The sequence below is a fragment of the Scardinius erythrophthalmus genome, assembly GCF_964197995.2.
Source record: "Scardinius erythrophthalmus genome assembly, chromosome: 9".
Taxonomy (NCBI): Eukaryota; Metazoa; Chordata; class Actinopteri; order Cypriniformes; family Leuciscidae; genus Scardinius; species Scardinius erythrophthalmus.
Genome location: NC_138229.1, coordinates 234,473 through 251,332, shown reverse-complemented (window position 1 = coordinate 251,332; position 16,860 = coordinate 234,473). Strand labels below are relative to the sequence as shown.

The 16,860-nt window shown below is 45.7% G+C and overlaps 2 protein-coding genes across 2 annotated transcripts in view; both read right to left on the bottom strand.

Moving 5' to 3' along the window:
- Positions 1 to 5,188, bottom strand: part of ptprsb (protein tyrosine phosphatase receptor type Sb) — a 148,196-nt gene extending 143,008 nt beyond the window's left edge. Inside the window, exon 1 of the mRNA XM_081375411.1 lies at positions 5,056 to 5,188. The gene's annotated coding sequence lies outside the window, so the exon portion shown is untranslated. The remainder of the gene's footprint in view (positions 1 to 5,055) is intronic.
- A 5,314-nt stretch (positions 5,189 to 10,502) lies between these two features.
- On the bottom strand, positions 10,503 to 13,198 carry fem1a (fem-1 homolog a). Its single transcript, XM_081375393.1, has one exon. It carries the CDS (start codon positions 13,152 to 13,154, stop codon positions 11,211 to 11,213), a length of 1,944 nt encoding a protein of 647 aa, XP_081231519.1. The 5' UTR covers positions 13,155 to 13,198; the 3' UTR covers positions 10,503 to 11,210.
- Positions 13,199 to 16,860: the final 3,662 nt, after the last annotated feature.

The window sequence follows — 16,860 nt, the reverse complement described above, 5'->3', positions numbered from 1 at the left end:
AGGAAGAGAGCGTGTGAGCATATCTTGAGAACCAGACCAACACGGTTTATAAACATTTACAGCCAGTTTATTTCCTTAGCTCATCTACTAATGACAAGTTCCTTCAGGACTGAAAGCTTAATATGCCAGCGAGTGCCAGGGCCGCACCAGAGCCGCATCAGGGCCGCATCAGGGCCGCATCAGGGCCGCATCAGGGTCGCATCAGGGCCGCATCAGGGCCGCATCAGGGCCGCATCAGGGCCGCATCAGAGCCGCATCAGAGTCGCATCAGGGTCGCATCAGAGCCGCATCAGGGCCGCATCAGGGCCGCATCAGGGCCGCATCAGGGCCGCATCAGAGCCGCATCAGAGTCGCATCAGGGCCGCATCAGGGCCGCATCAGGGCCGCATCAGGGCCGCATCAGGGCCGCATCAGGGTCGCATCAGAGCCGCATCAGGGCCGCATCAGGGCCGCATCAGGGCCGCATCAGGGCCGCATCAGGGCCGCATCAGAGCCGCATCAGGGCCGCAGGTCGGATCCGAAAAGCAATCACAGATCCCAGCGCGAGGGACAAATTGTCACCAGTGCAAAACTATCAAGAACATGCATTTATGTTCAAATCATTTGGAAAGTCAAATGAACCTAGTTCTGTCTTGTTTACTTTTGTCTCACCACTCACCTGTCTCACCGCTGACCTGTCTCACCACTCACCTGTCTCACCGCTGACCTGTCTCACCACTCACCTGTCTCACCATTATCCTGTCTCACCATTCACCTGTCTCACCATTATCCTGTCTCACCATTCTCCTGTCTCACCATTATCCTGTCTCACTGCTGACCTGTCTCACCATTATCCTGTCTCATCACTCACCTGTCTCACCATTATCCTGTCTCACCATTCACCTGTCTCACCATTATCCTGTCTCACCATTCACCTGTCTCACCATTATCCTGTCTCACCATTCACCTGTCTCACCATTATCCTGTCTCACCATTCACCTGTCTCACCATTATCCTGTCTCACTGCTGACCTGTCTCACCATTATCCTGTCTCATCACTCACCTGTCTCACCATTATCCTGTCTCACTGCTGACCTGTCTCACCATTATCCTGTCTCACCACTAACCTGTCTCACTGCTGACCTGTCTCACCATTATTCTGTCACACCACTCACCTGTCTCACCATTATCCTGTCTCACCATTATCCTGTCTCACTGCTGACCGTCTCACCATTATCCTGTCTCACCATTATCCTGTCTCACCACTCACCTGTATCACTGCTGACCTGTCTCACCACTCACCTGTCTCACCACTAACCTGTCTCACCACTCACCTGTCTCACCATTAACCTGTCTCACTGCTGACCTGTCTCACTATTAACCTGTCTCACCATTATCATGTCTCACCGCTGACCTGTCTCACTGCTGACTTGTCTCACCACTCACCCGTCTCACCGCTGACTTGTCTCACCACTCATCTCTCTCATCATTAACCTGTCTCACCATTATTCTGTCTCACACTGACTTGTCTCACCACTCATCTCTCTCACCATTAACCTGTCTCACCATTATTCTGTCTCACCATTATTCTGTCTCACCACTGATGTGTCTCACTGCAGAACTGTCTCACCACTCACCTGTCTCACCACTGACCTGTCTCACTCTCACCTGTCTCACCATTATCCTGTCTCACTGCTGACCTGTCTCACCATTATCCTGTCTCACTGCTGACCTGTCTCACCACTGACCTGTCTCACTCTCACCTGTCTCACCATTATCCTGTCTCACTGCCGACCTGTCTCACCACTGACCTGTCTCACTGCTGTCTCACCATTATCCTGTCTCACTGCTCACCTGTCTCACCGCTGACCTGTCTCACTATTGTCTCACCATTATCCTGTCTTAACACTCACCTGTCTCACAGCTCAAGCACAGAACATGTTAGCAGGACAGTCAGGTTGTGTTATCAGCCTGAGAGATACTAACCACCGCAGGCGAGAGCTGTAACCTACTTAAACCTTCACTAGAGCCTTCACACACACACACACACACACACACACACACACACACACACACACACACACACACACACACACACACAGCATCTTAGAAAGATTAAACACTGCCTGCACATGTGAGCATTAAAATAAAGTAAAATACGTTTGGATCACAAAACCACTGAAATGTTGCAGCAGAAGATGAAAACATGAGCTGTGGACCAGGAGAATTACAACCATTTCCTCATCAGTGCGTCTGACTGGACATGAGAGATTACAGAAGGATGATCATTGAGGTTTAATACAGTGATATGAGCACAAACAATATCATTTCTACTGTTATTAAACCGCAGCAATGCATGTATTTCTGTGAGCACAGCTGCTCTCTAATGAGCTGTTGATAAAAAGAAAGCCGTGCTGCTAGCAACGTTCAATATCAATTTTGTACATGCAATATTAAGCCTTTTTCCATCCATTTTCTGAAGAAAAAACAGCACAATGCCATGGTGCTCTGAATGGTTGTCAGGGTGTTGCCATGGTGCTCTGAGTGGTTGTCAGGGTGTTGGTAATGTGCTCTGGGTGGTTGTCAGGGTGTTGGTAATGTGCTCTGAGTGGTTGTCAGGGTGTTGCCATGGTGTTCTAAGTGGTTGTCAGGGTGTTGGTAATGTGCTCTGGGTGGTTGTCAGGGTGTTGGTAATGTGCTCTGGGTGGTTGTCAGGGTGTTGCCATGGTGCTCTGAGTGGTTGTCAGGGTGTTGGTAATGTGCTCTGGGTGGTTGTCAGGGTGTTGGTAATGTGCTCTGAGTGGTTGTCAGGGTGTTGTCATGGTGCTCTGAGTGGTTGTCAGGGTGTTGCTAATGTGCTCTGGGTGGTTGTCAGGGTGTTGTCATGGTGCTCTGAGTGGTTGTCAGGATGTTGGTAATGTGCTCTGGGTGGTTGTCAGGATGTTGGTAATGTGCTCTGGGTGGTTGTCAGGGTGTTGCCATGGTGCTCTGAGTGGTTGTCAGGGTGTTGCTAATGTGCTCTGGGTGGTTGTCAGGGTGTTGGTAATGTGCTCTGGGTGGTTGTCAGGATGTTGGTAATGTGCTCTGGGTGGTTGTCAGTGTGTTGCCATGGTGCTCTGAGTGGTTGTCAGGATGTTGGTAATGTGCTCTGGGTGGTTGTCAGGGTGTTGCTAAGGTGCTCTGAGTGGTTGTCAGGGTGTTGGTAATGTGCTCTGGGTGGTTGTCAGGGTGCTGGTAATGTGCTCTGGGTGGTTGTCAGGGTGTTGTCATGGTGCTCTGAGTGGTTGTCAGGGTGTTGGTAATGTGCTCTGGGTGGTTGTCAGGGTGTTGTTAATGTGCTCTGAGTGGTTGTCAGGGTGTTGCCATGGTGCTCTGAGTGGTTGTCAGGATGTTGGTAATGTGCTCTGGGTGATTGTCAGGATGTTGGTAATGTGCTCTGGGTGGTTGTCAGGGTGTTGCTAATGTGCTCTGGGTGGTTGTCAGGGTGTTGCTAAGGTGCTCTGAGTGGTTGTCAGGGTGTTGGTAATGTGCTCTGGGTGGTTGTCAGGGTGCTGGTAATGTACTCTGGGTGGTTGTCAGGGTGTTGTCATGGTGCTCTGAGTGGTTGTCAGGGTATTGGTAATGTGCTCTGGGTGGTTGTCAGGGTGCTGGTAAGCTCTGGGTGGTTGTCAGGGTGTTGTCATGGTGCTCTGAGTGGTTGTCAGGGTGTTGATAATGTGCTCTGGGTGGTTGTCAGGGTGCTGGTAATGTGCTCTGGGTGGTTGTCAGGGTGTTGCCATGGTGCTCTGAGTGGTTGTCAGGGTGTTGGTAATGTGCTCTGGGTGGTTGTCAGGGTGTTGCTAAGGTGCTCTAGGTGGTTTCTTACAGTCCAGAAATTATTCAATGTGCGTCTGTGGGATTAGTTCACCTGTTTTATTGTCCACCATGTGAAAACTGTGAAAACACTTTCAGTGTTTCTAAAGCGATTAATCTATTTAAAAACAGACACTGTACACCTTTTCTCTTGATAAAGGTTATAAAAATAGTTATTTTGATATTCTTCTACACACTTTAGAAACCACAATGATTTTGACTGTGTATTTTCTGTGCATAACATAAGAATTTCATTTCTCAGTCTCAAAGGTTTAATACAGAATAAAGTCATATCAAAACCCGACGCTGCTTGAAATGACGAACAGGAAGTGGGTAAACAATCTATATTGTTACAAGCGCTATATAAATGAAGGTGACTTGACTTAAACGGCGGTTTATATCATTGAGACACAGCTGAGATCATGATGAGAAGCCAGTGAGATCTGTGCTGTGGATCAGAACCAGAATCATCTCTAGAAGCACTACAAAAACACACTACAAAAACCCTACACCTTAGCAACACCCTGGCAACCGCCCACACATTATTGTGCTTTTTTTCTTTTCCCTCAGCAAATGATAACAAACAATAAATAACCAAAAAAAAAATAATATTTGAGTTCAATTCAGTCATTTTTTACAAAAGCTCATTAAAACTGACTTCAAGAGCAGCGTTCGTGCAATTTAACAACAGTAGAAATGATATTCTTTGTGCCGGAAATATTTTGATCATCAGTGCTACTTATTTTATGTATCAACCAGACAATAATAATGTAATATTTCAGTGCGCGCGCACAGGCTTTGTTTGCAGGAGTCCCTCAGTAATTTTCCTTCATATATAGATCTGCCAATATCGCAGGTTCTCTCATCATCGCCCAGAAAACACAGATCTCGCTTCCATTCTCCTCCTTCCCACGGGATTCACTGCTTTTCCTCTCAGTGTTTCAAATATGGACCAGGAGAGAGAGAGCAAGGCGAAACCCGAACAAAGGCGCAAACGCGTCTGGATCCGCACGAGCCAAACCAGAGAATAACCACGATATTCACTTTAATAAGCAATATTCCACACACACACACACCCGCACAGTACCAGCCCCGAGCCGAACCCAGACTAACCAGCAGCCGAGCCCAGTGCTCCTCCGGGTGCTCCTCGTATACTCCTGTATCTCTCGCTCAGCAGATCATGCACACTTCACTCTCACGCATTCGCCAGTCACGCGCGTTTACCTGCGGGAAGGTGGCGCGCATCGAGACTCGAGCCTCATATTCCGCTATCAGCAGAAACACGGATCTCCATTCCCAGAAGCCTCGCAGGATCTTCAGCTCGTTGATGTCATCGATGCTCGCGGGCACCAGCCTCTCCTCCTCGGTACCTTCCTCCTCCTCCTGCTCGTGCGCGCGCCCTCCTCGCAGCGGTGACGTCACGGAGAGCGCGTGCACGGCCGCTCGGACTCCTGCAGAAACAATGGAGCGTCTCAGATGAAGATGATCTTCCTCATGAAGAAAACAATAACGCTTTTACCTCATAATCAGCACATCATGAGGAAAAATAGCATGCAAATCTTAATTATGACATACAAAGTTAGAATAAGACTTTATGCCATGACTGACTTTTCGATTGAGTAGCCTAGTCTGTCATAATTGAACTATGATTTAGAAAAGCATGATTTTGTGACAACTTGACATAAACGACCCAGCTTATAACATATAGCCTGTTCAGTGTTCAATAAAATAGCAGTAAACTGTTTAAAACATGTTCTGCTCTATTCTCGTGGACAACACGTTATTGTGTTTAAAGTTAGAAAAATGTGTATTTGAGCTTGAGATCATTTCTCAGAGATGAACACAAATATTGAACACAAACAACAAAGCTCTCTCCATGACTGACTTTTCGATTTAGTATGTCATCATTTCTTTATGCTGCCATGTCATAAATATGAATTAGAAAAGCATGATTTTATGATAAATTGACCCGGATATTTAAACATAGGGAATTATAACATAACATATGTTATATATGTGTGTGTGTGTGTGTGTGTGTGTGTGTGTGTGTGTGTGTGTGTGTGTGTGTGTGTGTGTGTGTTAAATATTAAATAACAGTAAAAACGGTTTAAAACATGTTCTGCTCTATTCTCGTGGACGATCGACGCGATATTGTGTTTAAAGTTAGAAAAAAATGTGTAACTTGCTGCAAATGTCAGGTCGTAATAAGAAAGAAGTTGATTTCTTACACTGGATTTGAGCTTGGAGATGATTTCTCAGAGATGAACACAAATAACAAAAGCTCTATTTCACCTCAGAATCGCACAATAGACCCGCTGCTCCTGCAGGCGCGCGCCCTCTGCTGGCGGACACGCGCGTGACGTCACTCGAGCTGGGGCCTCATGTCATAATGGGCTCTATTGTGTTATTACACGATTTGAGGGTCACTAGTCTAACATTTATACATTTCAACTGAATATAACATTTCCATGCATTTGGATTACACAGCTTTAACACAAGTGCATGTGATGCATGTGTCAAGAAACAGGCAAGACTTCTGTATTAGTGTAATAAACTGAATGCCTTTTAAAATCACAATGACCAGGTTTATACATTTATGATAAATCCAACTTTTGTTTCAATCACGTACATTTCTAATAACTGAATATTGTTTGTTCCACAGCTATCCAAAATGGTCAGAGTTCTTGGTTTGCATTTGATAATCATATTTTCAAAATGCATCTATTCATATTGCTTAAAATCAGCATAAATCTACTCATTGTAAAACAAACTTGTTCGGGGCTAACTGTGAAACAAGCATTATTCAATCAGTTAAAATTGATGTGATTGACACAAAATGGATTTATAAATAAATAAACCTGTTATATTTAAAACACATTCAGTTAATCAGTACTTTTACAGAAATCTGACTCGTTTCATTTATGCATGACTGATAAATATGCAATGCATTAAGTTTATTATTTTATGTTCAAACCATGTAACCCAAATGCATGGAAATTTGAAATACAAACTAAATACATAAATCTTAAATTTAGAGCTAAATATTTTTTGGAGTGACTGAGATACTGGCTAATGCAGCTTTACAACAGAATATAAAGTGACGTTATCAGTAATTACAGAAGCACAAACCCCATCATGCCTAACCTTAACTAACTATATTAACTAACCTTAACTAACCCGCTTAACTCACATTAACTAACCCGCTTAACTCACATTAACTAACCCGCTTAACTCACATTAACTAACCCGCTTAACTCACATTAACTAACCCACTTAACTCACATTAACTAACCCGCTTATCTCACATTAACTAACCCGCTTATCTCACATTAACCCACTAACCCACTAACATTAACTAACCCGCTTAACTCACATTAACTAACCCACTTAACTCACATTAACCCACTAACCCACTTAACTAACATTAACTAACCCGCTTAACTCACATTAACTAACCCACTTAACTCACATGAACTAACCCACTTAACTCACATTAACTAACCCGCTTAACTCACATTAACCCACTAACCCACTTAACTAACATTAACTAACCCGCTTAACTCACATTAACTAACCCACTTAACTCACATTAACTAACCCACTTAACTCACATTAACTCACATTAACTAACCCGCTTAACTCACATTAACCCACTAACCCACTTAACTAACATTAACTAACCCGCTTATCTCACATTAACTAACCCACTTAACTCACATTAACTAACCCACTTAACTCACATTAACCCACTTAACTCACATTAACTAACCCACTTAACTCACATTAACCCACTAACCCACTTAACTAACATTAACTAACCCACTTAACTCACATTAACTAACCCACTTAACTCACATTAACTAACCCGCTTAACTCACATTAACCCACTAACCCACTTAACTAACATTAACTAACCCGCTTAACTCACATTAACTAACCCACTTGACTCACATTAACTAAACCGCTTAACTCACATTAAAGGTTGTATCAGTGATTTCAGGCCCCCCCAAAAAAAGGATCACATTCATCTAATCTTTCCTAACGATCCGCTAGCTGCCCGCCCCATAAGCAGGTCGTCAAAAAAACGTGTCTCTGTAGGCAGCCTAGGCTCTGAGATCTGCACACAAAAACAATTGTTTTCACCAACCACTCAAAACCAAAATAAATAGTGTTCCAACCAATCACCGACGGAGGGGGGTGTTGTGAGGTTTTGTGCTCGTGTACGGCTGCACGCGAAGTCGGAGCTGAAGAAGAAGCTGGCTCTAAACTTCACAACACCCCCCCCCCCCCCAACCCTGTCGGTGATTGGTTGGAACACTATTTATTTTGGTTTTGAGTGGTTGGTGAAAACAATTGTTTTTGTGTGCAGATCTCAGAGCCTAGGCTGCCTACAGAGACGCGTTTTTTTGACGACCTGCTTATGGGGCGGGCAGCTAGCGGATCGTTAGGAAAGATTAGATGAATGTGATCTTTTTTTTGGGGGCCTGAAATCACTGATACAACCTTTAACTAACCCACTCAACTAACATTAACTAACCCACTCAACTAACCTTAACTTACATTAACTAACATTGACTAACCCGCTTAACTAACATTAACTAACCTGCTGGATTACCAGATCACATGGGTAGTTAACTGGAGATCACATGTATAAACGCAGATTTCATGAATAATCACAAGTAACACATTGAATTTAACATGAACATTTGAAGTACAGAACTGGTTTTTCAGTGTAAACTCCAGTACTTGTTTTATTTACACCATGTAAAACTCATTTCTACAGTGCATGAAGATCATGCCAACCTTTCATCTGAAGATCCGTCTGGATCGGAGTTCGTTCTGCAATCGAGAATGAAGAGAAACATCAGCGATCAAATGTAGAACCACAGAAACAATGACTGAAGCCTGTGAATATGTACATGAATGATTGTTTTTTGCAGTTATCAAGGGTTTAAGAATAATATTTTAAACAGTTTCACCATTTGGTAAAAACATTTTTTCAGACAGTGAAATCTCTCTGTTGTTTAATGCGGCAGAACAACAGTGTGAAGGGTTTTAAACACACACATCATATGTTGATATATATGATGGCTCATCATCTGTTCAGGTTCACAGGCACACTTCCACAGAAAGCGGTCATTAACATCAGTGTGTGAGTGTGTGTGTGTGTGTGTGTGTAAAGTCTGACCCGATCTGTCGGATCCGCTTACGGGACTGGGACCCTGAAATAGACCCGAGACTCACGGCTATTTCTATCAGCGGATCGGGTTTCTGGAGAATACATGACCGGCCTTCCACTAACAACTGGAGAGAAAATAAAACAAGACATTATTACCATCAAATAACGAGAATTAAAGACAAATTAGAGACTTTTAGTGGACAAAACAATAGAATTACACTGGGCCACATGTTCAAATACAGTAGTCAACATTTAAAGTGGATCAAAGTTGTCCTAAGACAAGAACGGGTATAGTTCAAAATGCATGTATAACTTTGATGAAAGGTTTTGATCCACTTCAAATGTTGACTACTGTACATGGAGACGCTGTGTGTGAATCTGACATGATTCTATCAGCAATCAGACGAGAGAAAACGAGCCTTTAACGGCAGAACGGCAACATGTCCTCAAAAAACGGGAAAATAAAACAATACTAACCTTTGTTGCCCGAGTTTTCAGCTTTAGAAGGTGTTTCTGATAAATATCGTTTCACCCCAGAATCAATATTACAAAATATTCAAACTTGGCCTAAATTAGCAATTTGGCATTAAGAAAATGAAGCCTTTGTCCTGTAATGCAGTGATGAGAATCCTCCTGTCATTTAAAATCTGAATAAATTAAAAACACGAATATCATGATGCGTACTTAAAACAATTATAATTTACTTTTAAAAGACATCTTTTATTTTTCTGATTGTTGTTTTCCTGTTGCTGCTGAGATATGATGAACGTTTGATTCTTAAAGTGGAAAAGGGTTATTATTGTTAACTAAAACTAATAAAAAACATTTAACATTATGGTTAATTTAAATAAAGCTAAAATAAAAAATAAACATTAGTTGAAAACAGTGAGATCTTGCCTTGACAATAACTTGAAAAAAGCAATACGATTATTAACTGGAAATTAATAAAATTCACTAAAACTAAAACTGAAATAAGAATAAGTAAACATGAATAGCAAAATAAACTAAACCTTATTTATGAAATACTTAAAAACTATTAACTATTAGTAAAAAACTAATAAAATGACAAAAGCACATAAAAAAATTACTAAAAGTGTAACTAAAATGTACACAAAAACTAAAAAAAATCAAGCTGATTAAAAATACAGGATTCAACATTTGAAGTGGATCAAAACCTTTCATCAAAGTTATACATGAATTTTGAACAATACACCCGTTCTTGACTTTGATCCACTGCAAATGCTGACTACAGGTTTAATATAAAAATAAGACCCTACTTAAATGTCATTTTCTTGACAGTTTTTTGGTTTAGTGAACTTAACGTGTTTTCATGAGACAAACTGAACATGTTATGACATTAGTGGAGTCTGATTCGCATCGGACCCATGACCTGTAGAAATAACAGTAAATCAGCGTAACCTGAGAAACATGAGATATTCAGAGACAGAAACATCGCAGGATATTAAAATATGAGACTGTGAAAAGGAAAACCTTGATGGGACACTTGAGTTTTATTCCGGCATCACCACACACCTTTAGTCTTGTAGTAAACCGTCTTAAATTAACCAAATCAGTTGCAGTTTCTGAAGTCTCTGGTTTTAAACAAAGTGTTAAACATTTTCAAAGTGCTTTCATTTGGGAGGCATTTACAACGACACAAAAACAGCCATTCCAAATCTTACCGAGAAGAAATAAACTTAAAGGCAATCAGAATAAGACTACGATGCATATGAAGCTTTTCCACAAAACCCTGCAGAGAGAAACACTAGACCGCCCGTTCTGTCACTCAAACGCTCCTCTGTCCATAAACTGCATAGATATCAGTGTAACGCCAGCAATTCATAAACAGCTGAAGGATAAAGTGCAGAGTTAAATATATTACAGTCACTCCCCAGATGAAAGAAAACACTGTGCCAGTCATTCAATAAAAACATTAAAATCACACGTTAGAAAAGATGATGATGTAAGGCTAGTTTTGGCACCGAGTCCTTCAGGATCACCGACGGGAAGATGAACACGCTATGACATTAATGGAGTCTGATAGAAAAGGTTTTGCATTTGCATGTTAATTTGCATCGGCCCATTAAGCCCTGTCAATCAAAGAATAGCAACCAATCAGAGACCAGGGCAGGTGTCCGCGGCTCGTCCCAGCGCTAACACCAGGATTATTGCATGGATGGCGTGCGCAGTAGCGTGTGTGTCAGTGCAGCTCGATGAACGCCTCCATCTCCTCTGAGATCAGCCCTTTGTAGGGAAGTCTGTGTTTCTCGATGGCTCGCGCGGCTAGGCACTGTAGCGTGACGTAGCTTAACGGGTGTAGCGCATGTCGTCCACTGCTCTGCTCGTCCAGCAGCTCGTACGCCGTCTTGTGCTGCGCGTTGGTGGCGTCGAAGTGAGCGCCGGCTCGGATTAGCGCCGCCATGATCTCAGGGCAGCCGTTAGCAGCGGATACGTGTAGTGGCGTGTTGTTCTCGCAGTCACGCGAGTCGACGTCCGCCCCGCACTCTAGTAGCAGGCTAGCCACGGCTAGCGACGGGAAGCGGCCGACAGGGTAGCGCCCCACTGACGTGGTGTCCTTGTCCACGGCCATGTGCAGAGGCGTGTAGCCGCTCCGCGCGCGCGGGTTTAGCTTCAGCAGCCGGTACACGGTCTGCCGCTTGAGGTGCTCCTGCTCCGGCGTGCAGTCCAGCTTCTCCAGCAGGAACAGCAGGTGTAGGATGATGGACAGCGCTTTGGTGAACTGCGGCGCCTCAGGCGGACTGTCGCGCTGCGCTACCGCGCGCTCCACCTCACGCACGCTCTTCCCTAGCACGCCCATCAGGTCCTGGAAGGTGACGCGGGTGCACAGCGTGCCTTTTGCACGATCCTGCAGCACGAAGGAGAAGAGCTCGGCGAACGAGAGGAAGCTGCTAGCCGTCATCGGGCTAAGCGGGTCCAGGTTGCTCTGCTGCATGTCTAACGCGTACTTCCACAGGCTAATGCAGCGCTGGAAGTTCCCCGAGTCGGCGTAGACGGCGCCGCGGTAGCGGATGTAGTAGGAGGTGTCCGGGTGCGACGGCCCGAGGATGCGTTCGCGGATTAGCAGCGCTTGCATTCGCATCTCATCCGGATCAGTGATTAGCGCCTCCAGCTCATCCGCCGTGCTAACCTCGCGCGCACACTCGTACGCCGGCACAGGCGGCCCCGGAGCCGGTTTCGCCAAGTAGCCGCCTGCTTTCTCGCCCGCCGTCCGCAGCTCCATCGCTCTCCGCCAGTAGCGCATCGCGCCCAGCAGATCGCGCTTCTTGTCCACGAACGTGGCTCCGAGGAGCTCCAGCGCATCGATGCGCTCCTCCCTGCTTGGCCGCGGCTGGTGCACCAGATACTCAACGATGTTGGTGTGTCCGGTGACGCTAGCGGCGAGCAGCGGAGTCATCCCGTAGCCGTCCCGCTCCATGCGCGCCTCGCACTTCAGGAGCATCTTCATGATCTCCAGGCTCCCGGACTCGGCGCAGTCGTGCAGAGCCGTGTTGCCCTTCACGCTCTTGCGGTTGACGTCGGCTCCGCGCTCCAGGAGGAACTTAGCGATGTCTCGGTGGCCCTTGTAGCAGGAGATCATCAGGCAAGTGTGCCCGTGCCGGTTCGCCACCTCCATGTCGGCGTGGTGCTCCACCAGGTAGCGCACGATGTCCAGGTGCCCATCGAAGCAGGCGGCCCGCAGCGGGGTGGAGTTGGTGAGGGTGGTGTTGTTGACAGAGGCCCCGTGACACAGTAAAGTCTTCACCACCGGCAGGTGTCCGGCGGCCGAGGCGGCCCACAGCGGCGGAGCGCCCTCGATCGTCTCGCCGTCGAAGTTAACAGATCCCCCGATCTCCACGCCGGCCCTGCAGTGCTCCAGCAGGTACTCCACCACCTCCAGATGCCCGTAGCGCGCCGCGATGAGCAGTGGCGTGCCGCCCTGCGTCTTCTCCTCCGCCAGAGCCTCTAGCTCCTCCGCGCTCTTGTTGCTCAGCAACTTCTGGATGAGTTTCAGTTTTCCGTCTCTCGCCGCGTTAAACACCGCCGTTCTGATGTCCATCTTCTCGGCGCGAAAGTCCGTTAAAACGCGTTTGAATTCGCGATCGCGTCGCTTCTTATTTAGTGAGGAGCGATCATCGCTCTGCATTTTGCTGCCATTTTAAGGCTGTTGTCGAAATGGCGTCGATGATGTTGTTTGACAGCTCTGTTTACCACTGCCGCTTGGAAGACTGGGTATCGTAGTCCGTATTCGCTGTTAGACCACAGCGTGAGCCGCGCAAAGAACTACAATTACACTTGACATCCGTTAAGAGCGCCATTACGTTGACCGGAAGGCTTGTCGCGTAAAGACTTGTGGGAAATGTAGTCTATAAACACGCGCACGCTCGTATCAGCTTGTGGCGTTGCGACTCTGCGGTACTACATTCCCTATCATTCATTTGGTGAAACTCAGTCAGCTGATGGAAACGGAATGTATGAACAACTCGTCTGGCATGTATGAAGTCACTGGGTTTCTATGCTGTACCATAAACGACATTTTAAACATTTTAGTGTTTTAGAGAGATAAGTGTTTGGAATTTAATGTCACACACACACACAACTGAATAAAGTGCTCTCTGGATTTGTTCCGAGTTTGTTGTGGTTTGAGGCAGGGTAAATGTACAGACTAAACTTATTTAAATTTGTCATTTACTATTCTTTTATTTAATTCATTATAAAGATTGTACAACCGTGTAAAGTGAAGTGACAATCAGGATTTCATGTTAAAGTCAGGAATCAGAGATGTTTTCATGATGCTGCTTTATTGTGCTGACGATAAAGCCTTTAATGATTCGCAACACAAACACAAAAGTCAGCTTTATTTCTATAGCACTTTAGTACAGATGGTTTCAGAACAGCTTTATAAATAGAAAATAACAGAAACAATGATGCAAACAATTATTTTCCTGTTTAAACAGAGATCAATTCAGCTGTAGAGCAGCTCAAAAAAGACAGTAAACAGTCATTATTCAGTTGAAATCAGTTCAGTGATTATTCTGTTGGGTTCAATAACCGTAAATTATAAAGTGAATCAATTATGGAACGAGTTCAAAACTATAAAGCAGTGATGTCATCATCAGTTTAGTTCAGCTCCAGTGCAGTTAGAATCAGATCAGTAATGTTACTGGATATTAAGTTAACTCACATAAACAATTTCAAATCAATATGTAAAACAGTGTCATTTAAATAAGATCCATGTGGTGTGTCAGGTGTTCATGTGCGTTAGTTGTGATGGTGCGTCAGGTGTTCATGTGCGTTAGTTGTGATGGTGCCTCAGTTGTTCATGTGCGTTAGGTGTGATGGTGCGTCAGGTGTTCATGTGCGTTAGTTGTGATGGTGCATCAGGTGTTCATGTGCGTTAGTTGTGATGGTGCATCAGGTGTTCATGTGCGTTAGTTGTGATGGTGCGTCAGGTGTTCATGTGCGTTAGTTGTGATGGTGCGTCAGGTGTTCAGGTGCGTTATTTGTGATGGTGCGTCAGGTGTTCAGGTGCGTTAGTTGTGATGGTGCGTCAGGTGTTCATGTGCGTTAGTTGTGATGGTGCGTCAGGTGTTCATGTGCGTTAGTTGTGATGGTGCGTCAGGTGTTCATGTGCGTCAGTTGTGATGGTGCATCAGGTGTTCATGTGCGTCAGTTGTGATGGTGCATCAGGTGTTCATGTGCGTTAGTTGTGATAGTGCGTCAGGTGTTCAGGTGCGTTATTTGTGATAGTGCGTCAGGTGTTCAGGTGCGTTAGTTGTGATGGTGCGTCAGGTGTTCATGTGCGTTAGTTGTGATTGTGCGTCAGGTGTTCAGGTGCGTTATTTGTGATAGTGCGTCAGGTGTTCATGTGCGTTAGTTGTGATGGTGCGTCAGGTGTTCATGTGCGTTAGTTGTGATGGTGCGTCAGGTGTTCATGTGCGTTAGTTGTGATGGTGCGTCAGGTGTTCATGTGCGTTAGTTGTGATGGTGCGTCAGGTGTTCATGTGCGTTAGTTGTGATGGTGCGTCAGGTGTTCATGTGCGTCAGGTGTTCATGTGCGTCAGTTGTGATGGTGCGTCAGGTGTTCATGTGCGTCAGTTGTGATGGTGCGTCAGGTGTGATAGTGCGTCAGGTGTTCATGTGCGTTAGTTGTGATGGTGCGTCAGGTGTTCATGTGCGTTAGTTGTGATGGTGCGTCAGGTGTTCATGTGCGTTAGTTGTGATGGTGCGTCAGGTGTTCATGTGCGTTAGTTGTGATGGTGAGTCAGGTGTTCATGTGCGTCAGTTGTGATGGTGCGTCAGGTGTTCATGTGCGTCAGTTGTGATGGTGCGTCAGGTGTTCATGTGCGTCAGTTGTGATGGTGCGTCAGGTGTTCATGTGCGTCAGTTGTGATGGTGCGTCAGGTGTGATAGTGCGTCAGGTGTTCATGTGCGTTAGTTGTGATGGTGCGTCAGGTGTTCATGTGCGTTAGTTGTGATGGTGCGTCAGGTGTTCATGTGCGTTAGTTGTGATGGTGCGTCAGGTGTTCATGTGCGTTAGTTGTGATGGTGCGTCAGGTGTTCATGTGCGTTAGTTGTGATGGTGCGTCAGGTGTTCATGTGCGTTAGTTGTGATGGTGCGTCAGGTGTTCATGTGCGTTAGTTGTGATGGTGCGTCAGGTGTTCATGTGCGTCAGTTGTGATGGTGCGTCAGGTGTTCATGTGCGTCAGTTGTGATGGTGCGTCAGGTGTTCATGTGCGTCAGTTGTGATGGTGCGTCAGGTGTTCATGTGCGTCAGTTGTGATGGTGCGTCAGGTGTGATAGTGCGTCAGGTGTTCATGTGCGTTAGTTGTGATGGTGCGTCAGGTGTTCATGTGCGTTAGTTGTGATGGTGCGTCAGGTGTTCATGTGCGTTAGTTGTGATGGTGCGTCAGGTGTTCATGTGCGTTAGTTGTGATGGTGCGTCAGGTGTTCATGTGCGTTAGTTGTGATGGTGCGTCAGGTGTTCATGTGCGTTAGTTGTGATGGTGCGTCAGGTGTTCATGTGCGTTAGTTGTGATGGTGCGTCAGGTGTTCATGTGCGTTAGTTGTGATGGTGCGTCAGGTGTTCATGTGCGTCAGGTGTGATAGTGCGTCAGGTGTTCATGTGCGTTATTTGTGATGGTGCGTCAGGTGTTCAGGTGCGTTATTTGTGATAGTGCGTCAGGTGTGATAGTGCGTTAGTTGTGATGGTGCGTCAGGTGTTCATGTGCGTTAGTTGTGATGGTGCGTCAGGTGTTCATGTGCGTTAGTTGTGATGGTGCGTCAGGTGTTCATGTGCGTCAGTTGTGATGATGCGTCAGGTGTTCATGTGCGTTAGTTGTGATGGTGCGTCAGGTGTTCATGTGCGTTAGTTGTGATGGTGCGTCAGGTGTTCATGTGCGTCAGTTGTGATGGTGCGTCAGGTGTTCATGTGCGTCAGTTGTGATGGTGCGTCAGGTGTGATAGTGCGTCAGGTGTTCATGTGCGTTAGTTGTGATGGTGCGTCAGGTGTTCATGTGCGTTAGTTGTGATGGTGCGTCAGGTGTTCATGTGCGTTAGTTGTGATGGTGCGTCAGGTGTTCATGTGCGTTAGTTGTGATGGTGCGTCAGGTGTTCATGTGCGTTAGTTGTGATGGTGCGTCAGGTGTTCATGTGCGTTAGTTGTGATGGTGCGTCAGGTGTTCATGTGCGTTAGTTGTGATGGTGCGTCAGGTGTTCATGTGCGTCAGTTGTGATGGTGCGTCAGGTGTTCATGTGCGTCAGTTGTGATGGTGCGTCAGGTGTTCATGTGCGTCAGTTGTGATGGTGCGTCAGGTGTGATAGTGCGTCAGGTGTTCATGTGCGTTATTTG

Coding starts and splice junctions, on each gene's coding strand:
- fem1a (XM_081375393.1), bottom strand. CDS start 13,154: ATGCAGAGCGATGATCGCTCCTCACTAAATAAGAAGCGACGCGATCGC.